Source organism: Aegilops tauschii, chromosome 6, assembly GCF_002575655.3.
Source record: "Aegilops tauschii subsp. strangulata cultivar AL8/78 chromosome 6, Aet v6.0, whole genome shotgun sequence".
NCBI classification, from domain to species: Eukaryota; Viridiplantae; Streptophyta; class Magnoliopsida; order Poales; family Poaceae; genus Aegilops; species Aegilops tauschii.
This window is the reverse complement of record NC_053040.3, coordinates 8,265,174-8,289,760: the sequence shown is the minus strand read 5'-3', so window position 1 is coordinate 8,289,760 and position 24,587 is coordinate 8,265,174. Positions and strand designations below refer to the sequence as shown.

Here is a 24,587-nt window from a genome sequence, read left to right as displayed (position 1 = left end):
CATGGTGCCCGCCTATTAAGTTTACAATTTACAAGTATAAACCATGCACAATATATTCATTTGTTCAGTTGATTTATGACAGGGCCACAGATGAATAGCTAGTTTAAAATTGCTCTAATTCATCTAACAGCTTCTGTTTGTGCAAGATGGCACAGAGCCACATTTGACAGCTATGCAAGTAATATCCAAGAGATCAACATCCCTTACGTTCTATATGTAAATGAATACCCAGCTTCAGACAAACATTAAATTTTAGTCGGGAGAAAAAGAGCTTACTGGCTGCTTCCAAAATTTAGTACACTGTTCTTATATCAGGCAAATCTGAATCTAGTGCACAGTTGCCTTCTGCAAGCGGCAGCATAATATTCACCCGTGTGAGGCGGCTTCCTTGCAAGGCATATTAACTTGAGAACTTCACAAAATACCTTCACCCTCATCATCATTCTGCTATAATACATCATATAGTATCAACGTCTGAGTGGACCCTCCGGGCTGTAACGGTACATTACCTGCCGATGAGCTATGTGTGCGCGTACCAAATGATAATATTGTGAATCTTGTCAATCATCAGCTGTTAAAATTTGCAGCTACCAATCATCAACTGTCGTCAATCACAGATATCTTCATGCGTTTTAATAGGGAAAATTATGCCTGTTGGAATTAACCACGCTGTTGTAGTTCGGTTAGGACACAAATCAGTCACCGTTTTATGTTTTTGCATGCCACCCGAGTGCAAGAGCGATTCGGCGGGCAAAGCATTTTATGTTTATATTACAATTTTAGCAAGCGATTAATTAAGTTTCTGATTTTCCCCTGTTATGTAATTTGTGCTGCTCATGTTCTCAATTTTAGAAAATGTATTTTTTATGATTTTATCAATTAATAATAGAACATAAGATTTTATGGCATATGGTATCAATTAATAAGATAACATAAGACATTTATAACATCACAATTCAGCGATCCGCCTATATATACCTCAAGGTAAAAAAAACCTTGGCCAATTACTTCTAATATGTACAATATATTAATACATATGACAAAAGAACAAACAAGGCTAAGTATTCATTCCCAATTTCTAGGATACATGGTGTGGTCGGCATCAGAGGGATGTCTAGGAGAAAACATATAGATGAATGAAAGTGGCGGGGGTGCCCGAACTATAAACCTATGATGTCAAGTATAACCCATCTCTAAATCTTATAATATTTCACAAATTTATACATGAAATTTCACCTGTATCTATTTGTTTTGGCGAAAAGCCATGTAGTTAATTGACTGCACACCCATAACATGGATTTGACACTGAATCCAAGACGCAGGAGGACCAAGGCCAAGATAAGCATGACAATGGCAATGACCAAGCCCTTCCTGGCTAGGAGCCAGTTCTTTGTCTTGGTTGCTACTTCTACTCCTCGCTGTGCTCTGCCCATCCATCTCATCATTCTGTCTAGACCTTCTGGAGATAATGAAGACATAGCTTGTTGCGCTTTGGCAGCATCCTCCTTGGAGAGCTTAATGCCGAACTTCTGACTCAAGTCTGCCATCACATCAGGACTCATGTTCTCCATCATGGACACAAACATCTGCCGCATAGCCGGGTCTTCCATGGATTTTCTCACGGCTTCTTGCATATCAGCTATAGAACTGGATGGCGACTGGTTGTTAACTACTATTTCATCATGGTTCTCCGCAACATTTTGCAAAGACGGAGGCTGGAAGGTTGGAAGTTCTTCTACAACCTCTTCAATAACAACTCCTTTTGGAAGTTCTTCTACAACCTCTTCAATAACAACTCCTTTTGGCATAGTTCCTTCAGCTGCAAGTTCTCCCTCTGTGTCTCTCAGGACCTCAGCAATGGTTTCATCCTCGGGAGAGATTTCATGGGCTTTACTCAAGTCAGCGACGGCAGCCTGAAGGTTCCTTAGTCCTCTGTACGCTTGGCCCCTCCGGTAGTACGCCTTGACGACGTCATTTCTAGAATCATCATTACCTAGAAGAACCTCCGAACCTTCGTTCACGCAATCCTCAAACCTGCCCGATTTCATGTAACATGACATGAGATTAAGGCTGCACTGCACCCTTAACGTGTGCGCTGCTGCCGACGGCACGTTCTTCAAGCTATCCTTGGCGAGGTCGTACTTGGTAGCAGCCTCGGCGTACCGCCCACGGCCGTGAAGCTCGTTCCCCTGCTGCTTCAGGGCCTTGGCACCAGATATGGCGTGTGAGATCTGAGCGTCAGCTTGAGCCTTCATGGCGGCGAACTCCTCGGGCTTAGCCATGGTGAGCTTTTCGGCGATGGAAAGCATCTCCTCTGGGCTAGTTTGGTTCAGCTGCTGAGCGGCAAGTTTGAGGTCCTGAGGAGTCATGTTTCTCATGCTCTCGGATGCCAGCTTTACCAGGTCGGGGTTGGACGCGAGCTGCCGCTGCATCCTGGCCAGGTCGTCCGGGGACATGCGCCGCATCTGCTCCTCCGCCAACCGAATCATCTCCGGGTTCATCGTGGCTCCGCGCGCCGGCCGCCGATGGGATCGACGTCAAAATGATGCACCCGGAGCTCGCGGAGTTGGGAGTTAGCTGAGCTCTCGCACGTCTGGCTTTTCTTTGGTGGCTGATTCGTAAGGTCTGTTGCCATATTTATTTACCGGCCGGGGTCGTGGAGAGGTGACCCGAGTCCAAGCCAAGACGGATACGTACGTACGCAGTCCAAGCCGACACGGATAGCAGCACGTGACCGACTAAGTTTTTTTACCGGAGCGGGGAGCTACCGGCAAAGAATCCACCACATATGATTGCTTTGAGATTCGCGGCCATTGTTCACGTATAAGTAAAGCCAATCTCTTTCACACTTCAATACGTGAGAATACAAACCTGCTGTGGACCCCTATGCATGCCATGCAGCTTTTGTCAGGAATCTACATGTGGGTAGTAGTACGGCGATTAAACATTCACAAGTCTCTCTCCGAAGGAAAGACTAGTACTCCCTCCATCCGAAAATACTTGTCGAAGAAATGGATGAATCTAGACGTATTTTAGCTATAGATACATCCAATTTTATCCATCTCTTCGACAAGTATTTCAGGACGGAGGGAGTATTAAATTTGATAGCCAAAATTTTGAAGATTGCTATATTTCAAACAATAAATTTAATTGCCGATATTTTTATATATTTGAATTGCTCGAGGCAAGACCTTTAAAATAAGATCAAAATTGGATACATTTCGACTAATTTTATTTCACAGATTCCAAATAACATATTTCACTCAACTATCTTGAACAAGAGAACTGATTTCACTCATTTTGAGAATATATATTTCACTCATTTCAATAAACGATTTCACTTATATTATTTACAAAAGATAGGTTTCACACATTTTTCAAAACACATTACACTCACTCAATTGAAATAATATATTTCACTCATTTTCGAAAAAACTGATTTCACATTTCCGTTACATTCAAAATCCAATTTCACTCAGTTCCAAAAAATGATTTCCCTAAAAATTTAATAAGTTCAATGAAATAACTTTCACATGTCGACAAATGTAAGTTTCACATTTTGTAAACAACAATTTGACGTCTTTTCACACACCGCAATAACATATTTTCACACTCAGTTCCACTCATTTTAGAAAACGGATTTCACTCATTTGAGAAAACATATTTCACTCAAATTTTAACCATATTTCACTCATTTGAAACAACCAAATTTACTCATTTCAAATGATTTCACTCATTTCAAAAACATATTTCACTAATTTCAATGAAAAGTTATGTTATGATAACACAAAAAATATCCAATTTCACTATGTTCCAAAAACTGATTTCCCTGAAATTCAAATAAGTTTGAAATATGTTTCATAAGTTAAAAAAACACCATTTCATATATTTGAAACATTCAATTTCACGCATTGAAACAGTCAAATTCACATGTTTGGAAGAACACGTTTCACATATTTTCACTCATTTCGAATAATAGATTTCGCCCGGTATATGCGTGAAATTAGACGTAAAATTTAAATGTGTTTGAAATCTGTCCAATATTGATCTTGTTCTAAAGATCTTAGTGTCACGAGTTCAAATATATAAAATATTTCAAAAATGAAATCACTGTTTAAAAGATATAAACGATTGAAAATGTCAAAGAGAAAATAAAAGCCATGAAATTTACAGGATGGGAGATTAGACAGATGGGTCGCTTTCATGCATTTGCAGCACGGCGTGGATGTCTCTTGCATGCATGCATGGGTGGGACCTACGCATGATTTGACCTAATGGTGGATACAGACATGAAAAGTTGAAATACACAGAGATACAATGATGTGGGCCACCAAACAGCACGAATCTTAAACTACACCAACGATGGATGCTTGACCGGTACCTCCCTCCATCGGTAAAAAGAGGTTTGCGAGCACGTGACTGCAACGGAAATTTTATTGTGCATAGGAAATATTACAAAATGTGATCAGCCTGGTTACAGGATTATGTCATAGTCCTAGAGGGAGGTGATATTCTTGGTTTGTTCTGTCAAGCATGTTTTGCAAAAAAAAAAGCAACCTTTTCTATGTCCATGTCCAAACAACGTATGCTTCGTCGCCCGGACCATGTGGGATTTGCAGTCCAAATCACCGATCACAATAGATATCAGAAGAGCTTAGGAAACCTCACACACGATTATAACCGTTGTTGCAGTATCTGGACAAACCAAACCCAACACAACGGTCGAGAAATCAGGGAACGAAGAGTCATGAGGGACATCTGCGACAGGATAGGCGACATGATGGGTGGGTGCCTTCGATCTAGACAAGCAGCTGGTCTTCCAAAGGACTCAATCTGCGGCCCGCCAAATGTCCACACAGACGGCACATTGTAGAGCAAGGGAGAGCGGTCATGGACAACAACGGGTTCGTCGGGGCGCCGGGGAGGCCGATGAACCCATCCAAGCTATCCGGCGTGTCAAGGAGCTTGAGACCACACCGACACCACACGCAACCAGCCACTTCTACAGATGACAGAGTCAAATCCAGTAGATCTCGGGTAGGGGGTTGGCCGGCGGGGAGCAAGGTGGGCACGCGGACGTCGAGGTCCATGGTGACAGTGGCGAGGCCGAGCTCAGGATCGAAGGGAGCAGCACGAGGGGAGGGGGAAGATGGTCTAGGGTTTGTCCAGGGGGGAGGGGATGACCTTATCCACACGGGGCACCGTGGGATGGCCGCCACGGCGGCATCACTGGCCAGGGAGGCGTGGATGGCCGCCATGGCCTCCCCCTGTTTCCTGTAGCATGGGGAGGGAGGAGGTGAGGTGGGTTGGGCCTCCCTGCCCACACATGGGGCTCCCTCACTCTTTCCGTTCCTTCTTTCTTTCTTTTTGTTTTCTTTTTATTTATTTATTTCTTTTCTGTTTTGCAAAATATTTAGCCAAAAGAAGTCTTTTGTAGCTTATGGAGTTGTGCCACATAAATACTTTGCAATATTGAGCACTGCCATAAAAAGGTTTTGAGGCAAGATAATTTCATTTAACTTTTATATAAATGAAAATAGATTAATGGGGCTGTTTTGGGCACTGTTTTAACTCCTAGTGGCGTTTTGGGAATTTAGGTGATGTTGTTTTCCTCAACATAATTACTTAGGAATTATTTGTAAAATTATGAACTATTTTGTTTGCATTTTTGAAGATGTAAATTTTTTTACTTGAAATTTAAACTAATGAATTTGAGTTTGGTTTGAAACAAAGTGAGGATTAGCAACTTAATTATGATGGCATGGCATCACTAGGGTGGGGTTATTGTAGCATGATTCCCGGGGTGTTACAAATCCACCCTAGCGAGATACATGTTGGCTCCTTGTGGATCACACCACCCCATGGACTACACCGCCCACTCCAGCCCCATGTAGAGACATGGCCTCATTGAAGACACTCACCTTCTCTGGTTTACCGCCCCCACATAGTTGAACTTGATCCTCCCATGGTGACACATAGACGACCTTGGACACGATGACGCTGACACGACGACGACGACCAACTGACCGTGCTAACCTGCACGACTCCTTGACTCTAACTACCAGATGACGATCTTGATGACTTTCCGGCACCGCACCACCGCTCCCGTCAACGAACCTCCATCTGCTGCCTTGCCGACAACAACCCGTCGTCTCCCTCCTTTTTTTGCCGGGGAGGGGTGGGGGGGGGGGGGAATCTCATTACTTAACGTGGTGCATCATCCTTGCACAAGTTCACAATTTCGTCTGTACCTCCTCCTAACCACACCGCAGTCCGAGGAGTACAACGCCCTTAGGCAGCTAGACTATGACTAACTTTATTTTTGGTACGGCTAATAAGAGTAACTGAGATCTCCACTACTAGGAAAAGGCCTACTAGTGGCGCACCAGTTTTGCCTACTAATGGCGCACTACTGGTGCGCGACTAGTACCACGCCACTAGTATTTTTACTAATGGCGCACCACTGGTGCGCCATTAGTATCTGGTATACTAATGGTGCACCAGGCAGTGCGCCATTAGTATAGGCCACGGTGCGCCATTAGTATGCCTCCCAGGGGGCCATATTTACCCATGTGCCTAGCCATACTAATGGCGCATCGCGGGGTGATGCGCCATTAGTATCCTTTGGCATACTAATGGCGCACTGCGGGGTGATGCGCCATTTGTATCCTTTGGCATACTAATGGCGCACTGCGGTGTGATGCGCCATTAGTATCCTTTGGCATACTAATGGCGCACGTTGGGGTGATGCGCCATTCGTATGTATATTAGGGATTTTTTTTTCTTTTCTGTTTTTTGCACAGATTACAAAATATATTATTGGACAGAATATAAGCAGCACCACACAGCAACAGCAGATTCATCGAATACAATAGAAGATTAGTCTCCGAATACAATTCATCATATTAGTCTCCGAATTCAAAAGACCGAACAAAGATAGAACATTACAAGTCTCGAGAGCGCGAGTAGCGAGTTTGTCTTCACATTACAAGTCGATATCGATCATCTAAACTACCATCACATAGAAGAGAGTTGCGGTCATCACGATGAGCATCATCGCGATGAAACTGGTCTTCATCCGGTTCCTCCAACGCTCCCTCCTCTCTTCCGCTAGATAGCGCGCGTATCTAGATTCCGCCTCCGCCCTAGTGGTGTACCCTTTGTAACTGTTACCGCTGAAACGGTGAACCTGTCTCCGACACTCCTCCCAGTCGTCGTAGACTCCGAGAACCTTACCCTTGTACACGACATACGACGGCATCTCTATGCACTAGCCAAACAACAGACAATACATAAGCAATATATAAGTATGCAACAAAAGGATCGAAAGAGAAAAGCAAGACATTAATAGCACGATTCATGGTCCTACTAATAAATAGCATCGATTACATCTAAGTTGAACGACTGTCCAAACCAAAGAGACATACAAGTTCATTAAAGTTTAATTACAACATGAGCTAATCAATGTTTCAGAACTACACATAGCATCACTACTTTCGACTCGACTCATGGGACCGGAGCGTGGATGAAGCCGCCGTCTGTCGTGATGGTCATGAAGTCGCGGGCGTTGTCAGCCTGCATTTGTAGCGTTGTGTCTATCTCACTGTTGGACGGTTGAAATTTGAGGTAGAACTGCCCCAAGGTACGAAGGACATCTTGATGGATGATTTCTGCAAACTCCGACTGGATGCGAAAGAATTCTTGTCGGATGTCCGCGTCCTGGATTGCCGCCAAGCTTGCGGCCCAATCTTTGAGATTATTTGGTAGCAGAAGGTGATTATGGTCCCGTACGATCGCCCGCATGTGATGGAGGGCGTAGTAGGCATCCTTCTGACCGCCAGGCGGCTGCTTGACGCAGGGGAACGTCGTATTGTGGGTGAACACGTGCCTGCCGTACCTACGAGATGGCCTCTTAAAGGTGCCTCCAGATGCGGCGTAGCCGGGGATAGCATCATCAAGAACTTTCTTGATATTTGTGTAGTCTATCTTGGAGTCACGGTCCGGGTCGAAATACGTGGCCATGGAATATTTCGGGCTTAAGAGGATGAGTGTGCAATGTGTGTCACTGCACAGAACACAGAATGTTAGAAAAAAAAGAACGATCGAAATCTAAGAAATCATATGTTACGGGGCGGTTAGGAGATGACTTACTCGGGAAAGTAAGGCACGGGGAAGTTATCCTTATCTGGGTTTGCCAGAATGACGCCTTCGAGGTGTGAACTCGCGACTTGCCGGTCCCCAGCGCTGCCAAAGATCTTGGCACGCATGTAGAAGGGGTCGACTATCACAATGTCCGGGGTCTTGTCTCTAATGATCCGCATCTCCATACTCAGCGAAAACAGCCGAACGAAGGTGTAGTGCAGCGGATGAAGGTTAAGCATAGCAAAGATGTCATCAAACCGCAGGACGATCGTACCCCCGACGGCGCTATCCACAAAGCCCTTGCCCTCTGGCACCTTGGCCACAAAAACCGGGTATGCCACATCATTCTCTTTGAGATGCCGCTTCTCCAAAGAAAGAACACCGTCATGGAGACTCCGCATAGCACCGGTTGCAGCATTGAGCATATTTGTCGGTAGCATCGGCCTACCCGCCACATGCACCCTCCTCGAGATATCCTTAGGTGAAGGTGGCCCGTCCTGAGCACGGATCGTACTCGGTGCCGGCTGGCTCGCACTGCCGCCCTTGTTAGTCTTTCGTTTCCGTCCCTTCTTCCTGGTCTGCTGTAATGGGATCAAGTTCTGCTCACAGACCGCCTTCTTGAGCGTGTTGGGGCTGATAATATTTGGCACCTCGGCTATCTGAGGCTCGGTGAAGGCGACAGCTGGAGGCGTCTCCTGAGAACTGAACGCCAGACGATGCCTGTTGCAATTGGGTTTCTCCGCCGTACCAGCTAGATCGCGGTCGTCTTTTTCAGGGTTGGGTTCTTGAGAAGGAGGCCCGAAGAACTCGTCACCGTACCCATGTTCGGCAAAGTACTTATCGACGTTGGAAAATGTACCGCCGTCGTTGTCGTCGTCGTCCGGATCCTGTGCCATATGCATGTCCGGATCCTGTGCCATAGGGATGTCCGGCATGTCCGGTAGCGTTGCGGCGTTCTTGCCATGGCTTGGCGCTGGCACGACTGGCGGTCTTGTCTGTGGGGTGGTGTCCCCCACCCCCAAACGAATCTGGCTCTGCGGCCAAAGCAGGGGCCAGCTTACACAGGCGCTGAGGGTCATCACATCATCTTCGTCGGCCCCAGCGGGTCGAATCGGAGGTAACAACTCGTCGCAGCCTGGCAGCACCCAAACCAGTTCAACCCTATACAAGGTGGGTGGCACCGGATTACCGTGGAACACACGGTTGCCCGGTTGAACGATTCTGCCCTTGGCGACATCGACCAACTCGCTGCCCACGAAGTGCAGGAGAGTGCAAGGAACATCGGTGGCGCCCTGCGAAAACATGTAGGGCGTCAGGGATGCCCAGTCAAAGGCAAGGAGATGAAGTCATCGGCCGAGAGGCTTAGTTACCATGATGCCATCGAGCTCGGCTAATGTCGAGGCACCGCCAACGGCGGGCGTGCGCGTGCAACTGACGGAGGGGCCGCTTGCTGGCGAGGTGCCGGCCGGCGTACACCCGGGGTGCATTAAGCTCCAATGCCCGTGCCGGCGCCGGAGACACGAATACCGCCTCCGCCGGAGACACCAATGGCGCCGCCTGCGCGTTGTGCGAGTTGCTGGCCGTGAAGCTGGGAACCGGGGGAGGCCCCTGTTGGCCGCCCGCAATCCACGTCGTCAGCCCCTGAATCAAGGTAGGCACAATGGCGGTGAGCGTCGTTCCCAGTTGTTGTTGCACTTGCTCTTGGACAATCTCCGGAATCCGCGCCACTTGTGCCTTGAGTTCTTGAACCTCGCGCGACTGGCTTTCCGAGCTGGTCTTTTTCTCCTTTCGCTCACCAGCGGTATAGTATGACGACCATTTTGTGGACAAGCCTTTGCCGGCCACACGACCAGCTGACGACGGCTTACTGAGCTTATCCTTGTTTTTCATTACGTTCAACGCCCTATTTAAAGGGGTGTCAAAAGGGGAGCTCTGAGACGACCCCGCGCTACTGCTTTCAGCCTCCTGCGGAAGGAATGTGAACCATTTAGAAATTTGGCTTCATTAATTAGAATGCAACTATATGGAGCTAATTACGCGGGGGTGTATTCCTTACCAGAACAAGCTCAAGCGCCCTGGTCTTCGGATCCGTGGTAAGCTCCTTTGTTACCGGGTCCTCCTTGTACCGGGCCCTGACAAAGTTCCTGGTCTGCTTGTCACGTAATTTCTCGAAGCGGGCGGTAGGCCTTGCTCGGCACGCTCCGCGTCCTCCTTGTCCCATATAGGCTCCGCCACTCTGTAACTGCCGGGACCGAGTTGGTGGACCCCTAAGTTCAACTCCCGCATATCTTTCCCCCACTGACTTGATTCGGAGGTTGCGCTGATCTCGCACTTGATCTTGGACTCCTTGTAGTCATCTTCGCTCATCAAAGGATATTTCGCCTTGATCTTCTCATAACTATCACCTTTATCAATCATTGCCTTCACCGTGCTTCTCCATGTAGACAGGGCCGTGCTCATCCTCGTGAGGGCGGCACTGTTCACCTTATTCCCTGAGAGGCGTGTGTTTGCAAACTCAGCGGGGAACTTGTATCGTTCGTGCAGCTTCGTGAAGAGGAGGCTGCGCAAATTCCCTCGGTCCTTATGCCTTAGGTTCTCGGTGTTGATCGAGACGGTGCTCCGGAGAATGCACCCGAGCTGAACCAAGTACCCCTTGACTACATGTTTGGGCGCCGTTGGATGCCCGTCGGAGTTCACTTCAGTAAATTCCTCCTTGACGGTGCCGAGCACGTTCGGGCGCCGGTCCTTCCGTTGCCTCTTCGGTTGGATGCCATCTGTGTGTGCGTCGCCATCATCAGTGGTGGCATCCTCGGCGGCACCATCAGTGGTGTCATCCCCGACGCCACTAGGGGTTGTGTAGTCAGGATCGGTGTCTTCCGCGGCGGCGTCCTCATAGCGGTGAGGTTCTTCCTCCATCTCTTGGGACAGCTCCCAGAATTGCTTGCCGCCCGAACCACCGGCCTCATCGTTGTGGGCCATGTTTCGCTCTAAATAGGAAAAAAGTTTGGTCAAAAAGTTGGTTATTGTCAAGGAACAAGATCATGGTCTCATCATTTAGGGTTTGTCGACACCGAGGCATCCTAAAAGCTAAGCTTTTATCATTTAGGGTTTGTCGACGCCGAGGCACCCTAAAAGCCTAAGCGTACATCATTTAGGTTCTCATCGACACCGAGGCACCCTAAAAGCCAAGGTTTCATCATTTAGGGTTTGTCGACGCCGAGGCACCCTAAATGCTAAGTTAAGTTTTCATCATTTAGGGTTTATCGATGCCGAGGCACCCTAGGTTGACTGATATATATGGGTATCTTCTAATAATATACCCTACTTAATTAAGGACAAACACCAAGAGACAGTAAACATATCACACTTCTATATGTATAACACAAGAGGCAGTTGATCCTACTTAATTAAGTACTAAGATACCCCGGCCCATGCATTAGTCGCAAGTACCCCATATGTCCTATTTTTAGCAAAGTCATGCTAAAATTCACGGAAAATTTCACCATGACCTTTGCTGAAAATAGGACATATGGAGTACCCGAATTTGCCGGAACAGAAGTTAATCGACATTCCGGCAAACTCAAGGGCCTCTCGGGGTACCTGCAAAATCATTATCCCCGCGTAATGAAGTCGCCAATGGGTCATTTCAGAAGATCACAAGTAGCATCATCACAAGTACAACATCATCTATAGCTTTATATTAACAAAGCATCAACACATATACAAAAGACCACTTATGCCAACAGTGGTTTATATCAGATTCAGAGTTAGAAACAGGAAAAACTGGTGCTTCAAAGCCTACTGGACACAATTCACATCTATCAGTACAGGATGTCCTGACTAATTTCAAGTGTTCACAGGTGAACTTGTACCATGGATGAGCCTAGTGCTTCATTAGTCACCCTGTGCATGAAATGTATCGTGTATCAAACCATCAATTAACTGCTGAAAAACAAAAACCTTCAGGACAGAGTGAAAATAGTTACCGAACTCAATGACTAAAGATATGTAAAATGTATGACACAGAAAATAAAGAAATCATGTTGATGAATAGTATTGTGTCAAGTTCAGTTTGAAAATTCTGTTACTGCTTGAGTGATTTGACACCAAAAATTACTCCCAAAAATTACAATGACTGTATATTGACTGCATATGCTTGTTTTGATTGTAACTTGGTGAAGTAGTCACTACTGTACTACTAGTGTGCAGCGATTGGGGAGAAGAGCTCATCGATTAGATTGTAACTTGGTGCACTTGCATTCAGTCACCACCACCAAATCCTACTGCAGCTGTGGTTCTAAAATCCTAGTGCACTTGCACTTGGTGCACTTGGAGAACATGATTGGGCATTCTGAAACATAATTGCTCTAGTGCAGCTGTGGTTCTAATTGAGGTGTGCCCTATGGTCTTATACATAAGCCAAACAAACTAATTAGGGTTCAGCAGCAGGCAGCTGCACAACTGCATCACTCCCTGTCTCCCTCCCTTCAGATACAGCGGCTCAAAAGTCAAGTAAACTGAAGATTAATCTAACAAGCCTGACAGTAGCTCACTGTACCTAACTGTACCTAACTGTACCTAACTGATGCTAACTGTACCTAACTGAATTTTTTGACAGTAGCTAACTGTATTTAGTAATTTTTCTGTAACAGTCTTGCCCCTATTTGAAGGACAAGCAAATAGATACCTAAAATCCACTAGTATTGCCTCTAAAAAAGCCTAACTGGATTTTTCTGTAACTGTACCTAACTGAATTTTTCTGTACCTAACTGAACTGTAAGGAGTTAACTGAAATTCACTAGTATTGCCTCTAAAAAAGCCTAAAGTCCACTATTATCTACTTTAGGCACAATCATACACAATTCTGACTGTACTGTAACAATTGTACTCTATCAAAATGTTGAAATTTTGACATTCGGAGGGTCACCTGCGTGGTGGTGCCCTGCACAGCGGTCGTGGAGCTCGCGCGGTGTGGTGAGCTTGCCGGAGATGGACGGGCCCTGCACAGCGGTCGAGACTCAGAGCAGAGGTTGAGGGCAAGAGGAAGAAGAAGAAGAAGGAAGTGGAGGGGAGGGGCTCACCTGCAGTTGAGGGCGTACACGGCGCCGGCCGGCTGCAGTTGTGGGGGCGCGGGGGTGGAGTCCGGCGGGGGAGAATCACGCCGGCGACGGGGTCGTTGCGGTCGCCACTCCTTGTCGCCGCCGAGCTCACGCCGGGGGGTGAAGAAGAGGAAGATGGCGGCGGTCCTCCTGGGCAGGCCGCGCGGTGTTGGACGGCGAGCACGAGGTTGACGCAGGTGGGGCCGCGGGGGGAGGGGGACGGCGAGGGCGCGGGCGCGGGCGGAGGGGGCGGTTGGGCGGGAGGACGTCGAGGGCGCAGGCGCGGGCGGAGGGGGGACGGCGAGGGAGGCGGCGCTCGGCTCGGGGAGGGGGCGTTGGGGGCGGTGGTGGTCGGGTGCGGCGGGGGCGGCGAGCACGGCCGGGGACGGCGAGCACGGCGGCGGTGGTGGTCGGGCGCGGGTGAGATGAGGCAAGGGAGGGATTAGAGAGAAATGTGAGAGATTGGGGATTTTAGTGTGGGGGGAAGCTTACTAATGGCACACCACGAAGCGGTGCGCCATTAGAATGTTTTTTTATATAGCAATGGCGCACCCACGATCGGTGCGCCATTAGTAAACTTTTTTTATATAGCAATGGCGCACCAGCCAGAGGTGCGCCATTAGTAATATTTTTTTTATTATTATTTTTTGTTGCATCTAATAATTTTTTAGAATATGAATATGAAACAGTAATATTTTTTATAAAAACAGTAATAATATTTATGAATATGAAAAAAATCATCAAATTTATTATTTGAAAATATAATCAAATTTTTTTTTTTTGCAATTTTAGTTGCATTCATTTGTGACGGTGGAGCGGGCCGGGGAGGGTGCGGGGGGTCGTCGGCGGCGGTGGAGCGGGGGAGGGTGCGGGGGTCGGCGACGGCGGCCGGTGGAGCGGGGTAGAGGGTGCGGGGGGTGCTCGGCGGCGAGGGGGGCCGGATCTGGCGAGGTGGGATAGCGATCGAGATGGAGGGGGATCGAGATCGAGTGTCCATGAAATTTAAAAATATTCATGAGTTCAAAAAGTGCCCATGAAATACAATCAAGAAATGAAGGCTACAATTTAAATACAATCGATCTTAGCTAGCTATCTGTTCACAATCTTCTTGCCCTTATTTTTTCTAAATGGAGTTCTTCTCTTGAACGGACGTCCTTTAGGTAGGGTGGTCCTGCTTCTTCTTGTGGTGTATGTTGATACTTCATCGTCGTCGTCATGTTCCATCTTCGGGTCGCCGTACTTGTCGAAGTCTTCCTCATTGGCAACTCCATCCATTCCGATGATCTTCCTTTTGCAACTCCTCACGACAACACGACTGGGCTTTGACGGGTCGGTAATGAAGAAGCATTGGTCCACTTGGGAAGCCAGTACCCATGGCTCATTTTTCGCGGTGACGTTCGCGCCTACGGTCTTGGATTTGGCTTCGGGTATAACCACGGTGATGAAATACCGGTCTTCTTTTATGACGCTCTTGGCCCATCTGACACGGAACATCGGGACCTTCTCTCCAGCGTAGCTCAGCTCCCAGATCTCCTCGATCCTTCCGTAGTATCTGTCCTTGTCGTTACCGGTGTAGGATTCCATCGTTACCCCGGAGTTCTGATAACCATCGCTCTTCATGTCCTTGTCCTCGGTGTAGAATGTGTAGCCGTTGATATCGTACGCCTCATACGTCATCAGGTTGTGCTCGGCGCCCTGTGACAAGGCGAATATGAGTTGTTCTTCCGCGGAAGAATCCTCATGTAAAGGGTACGACAGAAGCTTCTGCTTGAACCAACGCGTGAAACATGAGTTGTGCTCTTTGATTATATCTCCGTCCGTCCTCTGTTGGCCTCGGTCATTGTACGTCTTCTCAATAAACGTTTTGTGCTCTACCACCCAAGGATCGACCACGTCTATGTGTTGTAGCACGACTAGGTTTGCTCTTTCAAAGTCGGCGAGTCGACCATCGAAGTCGACATGCATTTCGCGGCGACCCTCACGGTGACCCCATCCAGCGAGCCTGCCGAGGTGCCTGTTGACGGGCAGACCAACGGGGTTCTCGATGCCTAGATAATTCGTGCAGTAGGAGATGCACTCTTCGGTCAGAAAGCCCCTGGCTATGCTTTCCTCTGGACGTGACATGTTGCGAACGTATCCTTTGATGACACCATTCATCCTTTCGAACGGCATCATGCTGTGCAGGAACGTCGGCCCGAGTTGGATGATATCCTCCACGATATGGACCAGCAGATGCACCATAACGTCGAAGAATGCGGGCGGGAAGTACATCTCAAGCTCGCATAGTATCACCACGATCTCTTCCTGTAGCCTTCTGAGTTGCCTCACGCCAACCGACTTCTGAGAGATGACGTCGAAAAAGTTGCATAGGCCAAATAGCGTTTCACGGACGTGCACGTCCATGATCCCACGGATTGCAACTGGAAGTATCTGCGTCATCAGCACGTGACAGTCGTGAGACTTCATCCCGCTGAACTTCTGCTTCGCTGAGTCTAGGTATCTGCTTATCTTCCCCGCGTAACCGTAAGGAAGTTTTACTCCTACGAGGCAGGTGAAAAACTGATCGATCTCCTCCTAACTTAGAGTGAAGCACGCGGGAGGGAAGTCATTTCTGGTCTTCTTGGCCTTTTTGCCTTTGCGACGACTTCCCGTATCCTGCTTCGCCTCATCATCATCATCATCATTAGCGTCAAGCTCCTCCCTGATGCCCATTGATTTCAAGTCTGCCCTTGCTTTCGGCCCATCTTTGGTCCTCTCTGGCATGTTGAGCAAGGTACCAAGCAGACTCTCGCACACGTTCTTCGTGATATGCATGACATCAAGGCTGTGAGGCACACGGTGGATCTTCCAGTACGGCAAGTCCCAGAAAACAGACCTCGTTTTCCATACCTTCAGCAGTGGCTCTGGCGCCTTTCGCTTCTTTCCCGGCTCTGGCGCCTTTTGCTTCTTTCCCGGCAGTGGGCAATCTTTCCAATTTTTCAACACCTCGTCTATTTCCTCGCCGCTCCTCGTACGCGGGCGTCTTCGGGGTTCGGTTTCACCATCGAACAGATCCTTGCGTTTCCTCCACGGGTCATCGTCGCGAAGCCACCTTCGATGTCCCATGAACACGGTTTTCGAAGACCCGGGATCTCTATCTAGCTGGCGATACGTTGTGTCATCCATGCACCTGACGCATCCAGAAAATCCGTGGACCACCTGCCCCGCGAGATATCCGTAACCGAGATAGTCGTGCACCGTTGTGAGCAGTGTGGCTCTCATAGGGAAATATTCTTTCTCTGCGGCGTCCCACGTATTGGCTGGCGTTTTCCACAGCGTGTCTAGCTCCTCTTTCAGCAGCCCCAGATACAGATTGATGTCGTTCCCTGGTTGTTTCAGCCCTTCAATTAGCATACTCATGTGAATGTACTTCCTCTTCATGCACAACCAGGGGGGAAGGTTGTACATCCACACAAACACAGGCCAGGTGCTATGTGTGCTTCTGTGGCTGCCAAACGGATTGACTCCATCGGTGCTCGCGCCCAGCACAATGTTCCTTGGATCGTTCCCAAATTCTGGGTGTTCGAAGTTCAACGCTTGCCACTGGCTCCCATCCTTAGGGTGACTCGGCATCTTGTCTTTTTTATTTATCTCCGGATCATTTGCGTCATCTTCTCGCTTCTTCTCCTCCCTATCCGCGTGCCAACGCAGGAGCTTTGCTACCTTAGGGTCCGCGAAATACCGCTGCAGACGAGGAGTGATCGGAAAGTACCACACCACTTTTCGAGGAGCTTTCTTCCTCTTCGTGTATCGAGTGACGCCGCACACCGGACATATGGTAGACTCCGCGTGCTCGTCCCGATAAATGATGCAATTGTTCATGCACACATGGTATTTCACGTGCGGTAAATCCAGAGGACACACGATTTTCTTCGCCTCCTCGAAACTGGTCGGGCACTTGTTCCCCTTGGGAAGACGTTCGTGCCAGAATGACATGTTCTCGTCGAAGCATGCGTCGGTCATTTTGTGTTTTACCTTCATCTCCAGAGCCATGAGCGTTACTTTCAGGCGGGTATCCTCGGGCCTGCATCCTTCATACAATGGAGTAACCACGTCTATCTCCAGTTGATCCAGCTTGGCTTTCTCTCGGGCGGCAGCTCTTGCGTTATCCGTCTGCTTGAGAAGCAGCTCTTGAATATGAGGGTCCTGCACCCAGCCCATCGATGGTCCATCGTTGTCTGCTCCGCCGGCATCTTCATCTTCATGATCATGCCCTTCGTCTGCTCCCGCATCTTCCTCATCATCATGTCCGGCATCTTCTACATGATGACTGTGTACAGCATCACCGTCGTGATCATGTCCTGGAGATTCTTCGTCTTCTCGCCCGCCCAAGCCGCGGTGGTTGTCTTGCTGCCCATCCTCATTTCTTGCCCGACCGCCATGGACGACTTCATAGTCATCTTCATCACCTTGCCACCGATAGCCATCCATGAAACCACGCAACAGCAGGTGGTCCCGCACCTGCCCGGAATCCGGGTCCGCAATAAGGCTGTTCAGCTTGCATCTTCGACACGAACATCTTATCTCCGTTTCGTTCTTTTCAAGCATCTCGGCCTTCGCGGAGCTCAAAAACCTATTCACGATGCCTTCGGTCATCGTGCGGACCATGGTCGCCTGCGGGGTAGAGCAAAACGATATTTTAGAACCAAGAAAAAATTTGGCATGACTTTCCCTAAAAATAGGACCAAAAAGAATGCATAGTGCCAAAATTCTCGCCGAAACGGAAATGAATCAACATTCCGACAAAATATTGGCAACTATCGCATTTCAAATACCGGTACCTGCAAACACAAACATATATGCAACACCACAAACATATGCAACACCACTAACATACATAGATCTAGCTAGGCCATAAAAAGTGCATGTGCACGTTGTCTGAGGGAGAACAACATAAAGATAGCTTCCCCCTTACTTACCTATCAAAAAAAAGGTAATTTAACCACTTAATTTGGATTAATTTATGGTGCAAATGAGGTGAGGAGGAGGAGGCAGCCGAGACAAGCTTGGAGGAGGTGGAGAGAATGAAGTGGGGAAAGTGAGTGGGTAGGTGTGGCTGTCCAAAATATCTAGCTCGTCCCAGGTTACTAATGGCGCACCACCACCTAATGCGCCATTAGTAACCCTGGTTACTAATGGCGCACCTGCTGGTGGTGCGCCATTAGTAGTTTTGCAAAAAAAAAAGACACTAATGGTGCACCAGGGAACAGTGCGCCATCACTGTTCTCTGGTGCGCCATTAGTAGTTTTGCAAAAAAATAAAATATAAAAAAATATAGTAGTGGCGCACTATGTGGCTGGTGCGCCATACCACACCAAGCGGTACGATTAGCAGCCACTTCATGGTCCGCCCCGAGGCGCTAGTAGATCGCCACCTCGTGTTTTTTTAGAGATTGACTATTCATGTTTTAATGTGGAATACACCAAGCCATTGCTTTAACCGGAGTTGGAACATACCTTCATTTTTTGAGATTCAAGAATTATATGTCCGCCTTCATAAAGACGCGCATATAGCTAGAAAATATTAGGAAAAAAAACTTTACAATTTACTACATCCAAGTAGCTAGTTTCTTTTTGTGAATCATATTACACCCAGCAGGTACTACATATATAATTACTAGCTATAGCTAGTCTTATGGGACATGGACTGAAAGCTCAGTGGGACGTGGCCGTTTGCGGCCTTGATTTGATTTGAGTGACGTACGTGTCCATTTAGTTTGACACACGTACGCGCACACACAAATACGTACGTACGTATAATGGTATAATTAAGTAGGCTTTTTTTGAGAAGGATGACAGCGGAGCACCTAGCGTGGACAGCGGAGCACCATGGTCTCAATTGTGACTCCGGGTCCGAAGGCCAGCATGGCGCCCCACTCCGGCAGCAGGCTCCGGCGCCGGCGCAGCTCGTCGAGCACGAAGACGATGGTCGCGCCGCTCATGTTGCCGTACTCGCGGAGCACGTGCCGGCTGGCGCCCAGCTTCTCCGGCTCCAGCTGGAGCACCTTGTCTATGTTGTCCAGGATCTGACGGCCACCTGGGTGCACCGCCCAGAAGAGCTCGTTCCACTTCCCGTTCCCAGATAACGGCGATGGGAGATGAGCACCACCGTCGTCGTCCTCGTCGTCTCCTCCCCGGAACGCGTCGAGGAGGCAGCGCTCCACGTTCTGCCCGATGAGCGTGGGCACCTGGATGGCGAGGTGGAAGTCGACGCCGCTGCCGGAGACCTGCATGCCGAGCACGTGCTCTGTCTTGGGCAGCGTGGTCTGCGTGGCGTGGACCATCTCGAAGATGGGGCTCTGCTCGCCGTCGCGGAAGGGCCCGGCGCCGACGATGACCGCGCCGGCGCCGTCCCCGAAGATGGCGTGGCCGACGAGGTTGCCGCCGTCGGGCCCGCCGAAGCAGACGAGCGTGATCTCGGCGCAGGCCACGAGGACGCGCGCGCCGCGGTTGTTCTCGGCGAGCTCCCTGGCGAGGCCCAGCGCCCGGCCGCCGCCGTAGCAGCCGTGGAGGCTGAGGATGGTGCGGTTGACCGTGGGGCGGAGGCCGAGCAGCGTGGCGAGCCGCAGGTCGGCGCTCGGGGCGCCCCAGGCGGAGTAGGTGCTGAAGACGAGGTGGGTGATCTCGCTCGCCGGGCGACCCCACTCGGCAATGGCCTTGGCCGCCGCGCACTGCGCCAGCTTCGGCACGGCGTCGACGGTCATGGCGAGGCGGCTGTCCAGCGACGGCGCGTCTTGGTCGTACAGCTCCGGGTGCGCCACCAGCGTCTCCTCCGTCAGGTGGAAGTGGCGCTTGTCGATGCCCGTCTTCTCGCCTGCAACCAAAAAAAGAAGCATAAATTAGTAGAAGTAAATCATTAGCGGTAGCAGGAAAAAACATGCATGCATGCATGCAAATTGTACTGTAGTTGAACGTGGTGAACAGGGGTAAACATAGCGGTAGTACAGATTCTGGTGAGCTTCTGCTGGAGCTCAGTGAGGTGGTCGCTCTTGGTGACGCGGAAGAGGTTCTCGGCGAAGACGTTCTGGGGCACCTCGACGCCGGTCGGGTTCGCCGTGCCGATGCCGAGCATGGCCGCGGGACCTTCGGCGTGCTGCCGCCGCGCCACCGCGGCACCACCGTGCCCGATCCCGTTGCCGTTGGCGGTTCCGATGCTTCCCATGGCCGATCTTTCGGAAGCAGGAGCACTACTCTTGTTTGCTGGGCAGGGATCACTAGTCGCTAGCTTTGTGATCGAATGAAGCTTCAATGGCATGCACCAGCTTGGTCTAATGGGGTATGTGCTGGGCTCAGGATTTATAGTCTGTTTCCTTGGCTGGCTGGCTGGCTGCAAGCTGAACTGTCTGTTGGAGTGGCTGCCCTGGCATTAATCATCGGCCCCTCAGACGCAGCTTCGGACGCAGCCTCCGATGCAGCTTTCCTCGGACAAAAAAATGGGTACAGCTCAACTCCATTTGGCTTTCACCAATCCCATGCATGGAATTGGGAGGTGAAGGAAATGGGTTAAAATTAATTCCTTTGAATTTCTGTTCCTGGCACAATGGATGGGGGCACTCCTCGCACGGTTAAAACAGCATGCCAATGACATGGAAGATGCAAGGTCAAACCAATTTGCTAGTGGTAAATCACAAAGAGCTTGATTGTGCCAAAAAGGCATGTCCTTGTTTTTTGATGGAAAGGGAAGGATAAACCTCCTGGCCTATGCATGGTTATCGATGTTTTTAGCCCATCACTTGGTCACTGGTACTCCTTCTCTATCCAAATATATAGAACCTATAATCCGTCTTTCGAGTTTACTTTTGACCATAGGTTAGAGCAATTATATATGACATGCATGTTACACAAAGCAATACCATCAAATTCATATATGAAAGAAGTTTCTAATGATATAATTTTTGTATCATATATCTTATATATTATTCATCTTGTCAATGATCAAATGCAAGTTCAAAAAACGTATTATGCCCTACATATTTGGATGAAGGGAGTTAGCATTACTACCGTTTGGCTCTCAGCCATGACATATGTGAGTATGGACTGGTCACGAATGATAGTGTTTGTAGTAGAGTGCACGGTGTTGTTATAACACGTATCTTGCTATCCGATTGGGCTTGGAAAGCCACCATCCCGAAGTGGGCATAGTAGGAACACATGGACCACCGTACTTGTCTTTGAGTTAGACGGAATGTGTGTGCAGCTGATGGTTTGACCTCCTCGATAATTCTTTATGACATTAAAGACTTGAGAGACACCTTCCCCATGATGGCGTAGTGGCACACATTGCATTGTTCATGATCTAGCATTATGTATTAGCAGCATGAATATCGCTTAGAGGATATATATACATTTGATCTTCTTGTTCGTCCACTAGATTAAGAGGTCAAAGGTCACAGATTGTACTCGGGAGTCGTGATGCTGGGTAGGTAGAGCGGGATTTTACTCCTTCATCAACATCCAAGGCAAAGTACATACTGAATCCTGGAAGCGAGATTTACCATTTCTAGAGCAAGCCTAGAACGACCGAGTGAGAAGTTCAAAACATGGTTCTTACAAGAAACGAGTCGTGGAAGTCCCTACAAGCACATCTTGCAAGGGCATGAGCTACAACCCTGGAGTTCCTTGAAAATATAGTGACTATCAAATCCTTGTGTCGTTGATTGAATAAACAAGCAAGGAAAGATCTATATGGTAGGCGATTGCTGGTTGAAGCGACATCCAAAAGAGTTCTCCAACCTATCAGGAAGGATAGCTCTCTCTAAGAGAGAGCTCGGGCCGTTTGCATTCCAAGGACAATCGCTTGAGCCTTGGATTATAACACATAATCAACAAGCAAGGAGAAAACTTGGATGTAAATGGAGAATTATAAGTAATATCATCAAAAAGAAAACTTCAAGTCTAGCAACATTCCCTGCCTGGGAAGGGTTGAATGCCACATTCAAAAATGCTCGAGGATCTAGAGAAAGAGAAGAAATAGAACCAGAACGAGCATGATTAGGAGGGAGGTTAGATTTGTAATTCGAATCCTGGTCTGTCACGGATTCATTTGTGTCATGGAAAGAAAATCATTGGAAGCACATATGGTTGGTAAATTAACCAACATATTTGCCTTAAGAGCATGCAATATAGAGCTTTCTAAATTTCCAATAGAACGCGTAGATATCTTCAAGAGAGGCTTCAAGGTGTGAGTTAGAAAATAGGCTTTGAATAATGGAGGAGGGATAAAGTTTAGGTGCAAATTAAGTAAATTATACCGATCTAAGTCCCCAATAAAAGCAAAGCGCCCTAGCAAAAGAAACTTTGACGAAGATGAGAATTGGAATTAAGTAATTAACATCTACGTCATTGCTCTGTGATGTGTGTATAGAATCATGAAGTTTGCAAACATGATGGAAGAGCTATCCTGAACAGCCTCCAAGCAAATGATTTTACCCTAGGTGGAAACTTTTGCTTTCCAAACCTTGGGAAGAAGTGTAATCTAGTGTCTTGATTCTTGCATGCTGAGCATGGCAGCCTGCTAAATGTTTTGTATGCACTCTTGGTCATATATTGGACATTAGGATTATGTACCCAACAAACAATTCATCTGCAAAAGTTAGCACCAGTGATGGGAATTTGAATAATTTGATTTTTTAACCATCATGAAAGTGAGCTGAAATTTTGTGAATGTTACATGCGCCAGAATTTTCCGGACAAAGATGACAAGAGTAGAGATTTAAGTTGATCGTAGATGGGGTTCCAAGTAGGATGCCAATAGTAAAACATATGCTAGAGTTACCTTTGGTGATTTGCAGGTGACAAGAATGAAGCATATGAGGCAAGACTTTAGGCCAATCTTAGAGATATATTGCTTGTTTGTGCATATGGTTTTAGCTATTCCATCCTTGATAGATCTGTTTGGTTGACCTCAAGCTAGGGGGAAACGGATTCATCCAAAAAAATTACAGGATTTAAAGATGGTGAAAATAAAAACGGAGGCTAATATAGTGACTCGTGACTTTGCAAGGTTTTTCTTCAGTTCTAAAGTTGATGGTGTGTTATTTGGTTTTGTGACTTCTTGTATAGCATGCTTTGTTCTTACTTATTGTATGAACATTTCTTAATTAATACATGGGGTTAAAAATCTTTTTTATATAAAATAGTTACTAGAACATTGGCTAAGACTCGAAGACCATTTACCAGACTACATTTATGAATCCTAACCATCTTTTACTCAAGGGCATACAATTCCAAATAGTATTACCATGTCCTAAGAACTTATACATCATTTCCAACTTTCCTCTTGCAATCATAATGTGCCCATGTTAAATACATTCATTTAGCCAAATCTTTTGAAATAATTAAAAGGTACTTCATCATTAGGGCCCTCACACCTAAATGGATGCTTGGTGACTTTATCATGTTAATTAATGAATGCATTTCCATTACCACCTTACTATCAATATAAATGGTTAACATTTTGTTACTTTTAAGGGGCCCGAGGTATTCATCAAGGTTGTCCTTTTTATTTGCATCTCTTTTTTCCTTTCAATTAGTGAATATTCACATTCTCTACATAATGGATGAGTTCCAATAGTTTTACTGACATCGAGTGAGGCCCTCTTGTCCCCCTTATGCACCCTCTCATGTTTTTAGATGCCCTTAACATTTGTGGCTCATCATCTATAAATGATGGTTGTGCATGGCAATTTACTAAAAATGGCTATTGAAATGCCAAATGTAGGTAGGTATGATTGTAGTTTCCAAGAGATGTTGGGTTTATGTGTAGGAGGACAAGAGTAGATCCACCAACAGATTTGGATGTACCAGCGAAGTATACACCATGTTACAATGTGAGAGTGGGCAATGTTGAGTACAAAGAGGCTAGCAAAAAATTATGTGCAAGCAAAGAACACTAGAACTTGCATTAATCTTAAACAAATCATCAACATGAGCATCATGATATCATATTGCACAGTTGATACGTCTCCAACGTATCTATAATTTTTCATTATTCCATGCTATTATAGTATCAATATTGGATGTTTATTATTCAATTATATGCAATTATATATCATTTTTTGGAATAACCTATTAACCTAGTGCCCAGTGCCAGTTGCTGTTTTTTGATTGTTTTTGGCTTTTCAGGAAATCAATATCAAACAGAGTCCAAACAGAGAAAAAACTTTGTATTAATTTTTTTCTGGACCAGAAGAGACCCTAGAAGGTCCGAGAGAAAACCTAACGAGCCACGAGGGAGGGACAAGCTCGGGAGGCACGCCCTAGGCGCGCCCCAGGCTTGTGGGCCCCTCGTGACACCTCTTTACCTAAT

General features: G+C 47.5%; 2 protein-coding genes across 2 annotated transcripts; both read right to left on the bottom strand.

Moving 5' to 3' along the window:
• Window positions 1–1,232: 1,232 nt before the first annotated feature.
• LOC109770995 (outer envelope protein 61-like) lies at window positions 1,233–2,501 on the bottom strand. The gene has a single exon (XM_020329711.1). The coding sequence runs from the start codon at window positions 2,499–2,501 to the stop codon at window positions 1,233–1,235; it is 1,269 nt and encodes a 422-aa protein (XP_020185300.1).
• A 16,316-nt stretch (window positions 2,502–18,817) lies between these two features.
• LOC109770988 (bisdemethoxycurcumin synthase) lies at window positions 18,818–20,586 on the bottom strand. The gene is made up of 2 exons (XM_020329704.4): window positions 20,225–20,586; window positions 18,818–20,093 (listed from the first exon to the last, which is right to left on the bottom strand). The coding sequence occupies exons 1-2, from the start codon at window positions 20,532–20,534 to the stop codon at window positions 19,087–19,089; spliced, it is 1,317 nt and encodes a 438-aa protein (XP_020185293.1). The 5' UTR covers window positions 20,535–20,586; the 3' UTR covers window positions 18,818–19,086.
• Window positions 20,587–24,587: the final 4,001 nt, after the last annotated feature.